Genomic DNA, 5,535 nt, shown 5'->3' on the forward strand with positions numbered 1-5,535 from the left:
TGATCCTATGACACTTTAGGATAGTTATGGAAGTGATCCTTGTACCGAGATAAGCATTATCATCACCTTTGGTTTGAAGATAGATGTGGGATGCTGAATCCCCGAAACCATGCTTGTTGTTGGTTGTCTGCATGATAGAGTTTCAATTATCTTGTTAAACTTAGATAGATTGTATATGTATAACAAATATAATATGATACAATTAATCCATAAACTTACATTGTAGATTGAGATGAGTGGCACATTTTCCACCTAAGAAAGATGACTCACTGAAAAGAATAATAATTGAAGCACAAGGAAAAAGATCATTGAATAGTGGATGAGATAATGTAGACCTCATTTTTATGCACGGGATTATTAGAATAATAATTGAAGCACAAGGAAAAAGATCATTGAATAGTGGATGAGATAATGTAGACCTCATTTTTATGCACGGGATTATTAAACTAACATTGTATATCTATAAAAATAATTGTATGAGACAATAATCCATAAACTTAAAGTGTTGATTCATATGTCGTTGGTCGATCATGGAAGAAATGGTAAGAGACTATTAATCTTTAAAGTCAAATTGTTAGTATAATTCAAAAAATTGACAACAAAAGATTCTAGATTGAAATGAGGGAGCCTTCCAATAACAAAGAATGTATGAGAGAAAATATTTGATAAACGAGACAAATATTTAAGGAGTGAAAGACAAAGAGGATAAAGTCAGACTTAATAGAAAATTAATAGTTTGTTAAAGCCAATATAGATCTATAACAAAGACAATAAGGACAATAAATTTTTAAATTAACATTGTCGAGTATTTAAACGAAGAAAAAAAATATTCAAAATTTCTTTGAAAACTCGTTAATAAAAAAGCAATGTTTTCAGCCATTTGAGTTACATATTTTAAATCATAAGATTTGTTATGTCATGTTTCAATCAAATTAGAGTTCAAATAATTAGGTTTTTGCAAACAAGTGAACACCAACATTTTCCATATATTGAACTTCATTATTGCAAAAGTGGTGTTCATCTAATAAGATAAAGACTATTTCTAAACCATTTGAAACAAGTGGACATAATTTTAGAATATGTTGAAATTAGATGCAAACAAGTTATTACAATTTTTGACAAGTTATTGAACTTTCAGTATAAAATTTGTCTAAGACATCAACAATCAGTATAGAATTCATAGATCTTAATCACTCATTTATCAAAACTCATTTCATTGCTTAGAAATCTAATACAATTAGAGTACATATACACAATTTCTAAGTCATTATATGATTAAGCTCATTCTAAGAATCATAAAACAATAGAAATAACTAGTTTAGTTGATCAACAAACAAAATCAAAGAATGTAGATCTTTATGACATCCGGCTAGGGGACGAGAAATGCAATCTATTCTGGCACAACCCCTGGTTCGAAAACTAGCCTATCATTCACAAGGAGGAGTTTCAAAATATCCGTATCAGAAGAGACTGCACAGAAGCGAAAATCAGAGACATTAAAGACAGGAATTGAGACTCACACTTGAGAAAAATATCTAGAAGGACAGAGGATACTTGATCATATAAGTAACATATAACTACATGACAGACCGGATATTAATGAATGGAAAGCTGAGGACAATAGGAAGCTAGTATCGAAGAAAATATGAGAGGTAACCCTGAAAAAAGCGCAGAAATTAGAATGTGATCTTCTTGTATGGTCAACGGAGATTATTCCTCGACACAATTTTATCATATGGCTCGCCTTCTGGGAATGACTCAGCACTCGTGATCGTATCAGAAAGTATAGTAGAATCCCGGACGCGAGTTGTCTTCTATGCAGAGGACATGAAGAAACCATAGATCACCTATTCAGGAGCTGATGTATTGCTTCGGAGTTTTGGGACAGATTCTATAAAAGTCTGGAGCTGATAAGTTTCCCGATCGAATGGATTGAAATCAAAGAAACGACATTACTCAAAGCCAAGGGAAATAGATTTACAATAAGTGTGTTAAAGTGCGGCTTTGAAGCAGTGGTGTATAACATTTGGCAAGAACGGAATGCAAGGGTATATGGCAGAACCCACAGGATTGTTGAAGATTCATGAAAAGATATTTTATCGGATTACAGCGCCTTCGCGGGAACGTGACAAAGAATTCTAAGCAAGGAGTAGAACTGGAATATGTGCAAGAACTGGAATTTACCGTTTTTTGAACTCACTATAATTAAAAACATTGTAATCAAATTATTCATTTACGTTTTTATCTTATTAGCTTTTATTCAGAATGTTACGACTTCAAAATCACTCTAGGCCTGTCTAGAATAATCTCTTAAACTCGTGGTTTTTTTTCCCGTTTTGGGAATTTTTAATATATGACGCTAAGTCGTTTTCCAAAAATAAAAAAAAAATAAATTTTTAAAGCATTGATTGTTAGAAAGTTGAAAGTTGTAGGCCTTTATTGTCTTTTATACAATTATGGTTTATTTTATTATTAATGGGCTTGAGCCTATATGTATAAGTAATTTAGGGTTTCTATGCTAATTAATCTTATATAAGGGTGGTTTCTAAAGGTTGAATATACAACACTTAAGATTCTTAAGACTTTTTAGTCTTTAGCAAATATCTATTTTTCTAGAGTTTCATATCTTCATAGCTACTCTTAGAAAGATCAAATAGTCAAAGACAACATTTGGTATCAGAGCTAGATTGAAGAACATGGCGTCAACAAGATCAACTAGAGATGCGGAGACAATGGAGATTGGAAAAGAAGGGAACGTGACGCTCTCTTATCCGTTACTCACGAAAAGTAACTACTCGGTGTGGGCGTTGAATATGCGGGTAAACTTACAAACACAAGGAGTGTAGGAAGCCGTGATGCTCGAAGATGTCGACGAACGGATGGATAGAATGACTCTTGCCGCCATCTATCAAGCACCTCCTGAGGACGTCCTTCTCAAGGTGGCTGAGAAGGATTCCGCCAAGATAGTGTTGGAGACGCTAAAGACAATGTATGTTGGAGTGGATGGAGTGAAGGAGGGAAAAGTGCAAACCTTGAAGACACAATTTGATGCGATTCGTATGAAGAATGGGGAATCGGTGGATGATTTCGCCAAGAAATTGACATCCATCGTGACGGGTATTCACTCGTTGGGAGAGAAGGTGGAGGATATCTCCGTCGTCAAGAAGTTCCTTAGAGCCTTACCACAAACATACATGCAGATCGTTACAGCGATCGAGCAACTTGGTGACCTGAAGAATATGACCGTCGAAGAGATCGTCGGTCGTCTCAAAGTACACGATGAGAGACTTCACGGCTAAGGAGACCAAGAGGAGGAGAACCTATTGCTCATGAATGATGAATGAATGTCACGAATGAAGAAAAACGGAGAAGTCGAATTTTCTTTTGGAACGTCGAGTCACAACGGCAACGGGCAATGTCAAGGGCGAGTTTGTGTAGAAATATCATCTCGACAAGAAGATACCAAGCCCCGCAAAGACAAGAGTATAGTGAAGTGTTATGCTTGTCAAAAGTATGAGCATTATGCGTCTAAATGCCCTAACAATAGTTTTGACGATGAGGAAAACCTCACTAGCTTCTATGACGAGGATTCAACATTAATGTGTGCTGAGGTAGTGACGAAAGCTTTGCCCGAAGACGATGATGCAAACATTGCTAGCTTCTTTAACGAGGAGTTGGTATTAATGTTTGTTGAAGGAGACGAGAAGACAAACCTTGAAGAGCTCATGCAAGAACCGTCCAAGGAGGTACCAGAGGTGGTGGTGTTCAATGAAGAGAAAGTCATGGAGAAACTCCTCGCAAGTGGAGATGATTGTAATCACACTAATGTGTGGTACCTTGACAATGGAGCAAGAAACCATATGACGGGCAATCGAGAGAAGCTCAATGAGGGCGACAAGAAAATTATCGGGAAAAAATCTATGTGAGCAAAGATGCCATATTCGAGGAGGAGAAGAAGTGGGAGTGGTGCAACAACCATAAAAAGATCGTACAAAATCCCGTGGAGTTCAGAATCCTATGAGATGTCTATTTAGAGGCACCACTGGTAGAGATGAATCCTGTTGAATTGTTGTTTCTCACCACTGATTAGCCAACAACATATCACGAGGCGGTAGTTGAAGAGTCGTGAAATGAGGCCATGAACAAAAAGCTTGAGTCTATCAGGAAGAATAAGACATGGGAGTTCACCGACTTACCACCCAGTCAAAAGACCATCGAGTTAAAGTGGATTTTCAAGTTGAAAAGAGAAAATGAATGTAACATCCTCAAGCACAAAGCGAGATTGCTAGAAAAAGGCTATGTGTAGAAGCATGGAAATGATTTTGAGGAGAAAATTGCACCGGTGGCGAAACATTACACAGTCAGGTTAATTCCTGGTATTGAGGAGGACCAGAAGAAAGATAACATTGAGGTGAAGCAGGAAGCTTATGCAAAGAAGGTGTTGAAACAGTTTATAATGGAGGATTGTAACTCGAGCAAGTATCCTATTGAAGAAAAGTTGCAGCTCAAAAAGGATGTGGAAGGAAGCTTAGTGGATCCGAAGGAGTATAGGCGTATCATCGAGTGTCTCAGGTACTTGACGCACAATCGACCTGATATCTCTTATGCAATTGGCATAGTGAGTCGATACATGGAGAAGCCTACCGCTCTACACCAATAGGCAGTAAAACACATTCTTCGTTACGTGAAGGGAACGATGAGTTATAGGTTTCAGTTAAAAAGAGGACGAGAAGTTGAAGAACTCGTTAGTTTGACTGACAGCGACTTAGCCGGTGACATAGACGATAGAAAAAGTATTGGAGGGATGGTCTTTTATCTCAACGGTAATCTAATCACCTGGAAATCTCAGAAGCAACGAACTTTTACTTTATCTTCATGTGAGGCGGAGTTTATGGCAGCTATTGCAGCGTTGTGCCAAGGACTTTGGATAAGAAACTTGTTGAGCGAGGTGCTCGGATGCGAGCCGAGACCGGTAACCCTCTATGTAGACAACAAGTCCGCAATAAAATTAATGAAGAACCTAGTGTTTCATGGACGTAGAAAACACATCGACACTCGGTTCCAATTCATCCGTAAATGCGTCAAGAATCGACAGATCGTTGTAGAGTTTGTAGGCACTAAAGAGAAGCGTGCAAACATTCTCATTAAGGCACTAGCAAGAGTCAAATTTACAGAGATGCGAGAGCTGCTCGGCGTGAGGAATCTCGAATCAAATCAAGCTTACGGGGGACATTGTGAGTTTAAGCATTGATTGTTAGAAAGTTGAAAGTTTTAGGCCTTTATTGTCTTTTATACAATTATGGTTTATTTTATTATTAATGGGCTTGAGCCTTGAGCCTGTAGGTATAAGTAATTTAGGGTTTCTAGGCTAATTACTTTTATATAAGGGTGGTTTCTAAAGGTTGAATATGCAACACTTAAGATTCTTAAGACTTTTTCTCTTTAGTAAATATCTATTTTTTTAGAGTTTCATATCTTCATAGCTGTTCTTAGAAAGATCAAATAGAACGCCAACATTTTTCCGTTTTTGCAAAT

General features: G+C 37.1%; 1 protein-coding gene across 1 annotated transcript; it reads left to right on the plus strand.

Moving 5' to 3' along the window:
• Window positions 1-4,138: 4,138 nt before the first annotated feature.
• Window positions 4,139-4,660, plus strand: LOC124939237 (uncharacterized mitochondrial protein AtMg00810-like). Its single transcript, XM_047479730.1, has 2 exons — window positions 4,139-4,256; window positions 4,362-4,660. The coding sequence occupies exons 1-2, from the start codon at window positions 4,139-4,141 to the stop codon at window positions 4,658-4,660; spliced, it is 417 nt and encodes a 138-aa protein (XP_047335686.1).
• The last annotated feature ends 875 nt before the right edge of the window (window positions 4,661-5,535 follow it).

Source organism: Impatiens glandulifera, chromosome 5, assembly GCF_907164915.1.
Source record: "Impatiens glandulifera chromosome 5, dImpGla2.1, whole genome shotgun sequence".
In the NCBI taxonomy this organism is placed as follows: domain Eukaryota; kingdom Viridiplantae; phylum Streptophyta; class Magnoliopsida; order Ericales; family Balsaminaceae; genus Impatiens; species Impatiens glandulifera.

What these genes read in the sequence shown, in the direction of transcription:
- LOC124939237 (XM_047479730.1), top strand. Translation starts at nt 4,139, where the DNA reads ATGAACAAAAAGCTTGAGTCTATCAGGAAGAATAAGACATGGGAGTTC. An exon ending in GTTGAAAAGAGAAAATGAAT is followed by an intron (nt 4,257 to 4,361) that starts GTAACATCCTCA and finishes AACATTACACAG; the next exon opens with TCAGGTTAATTCCTGGTATT.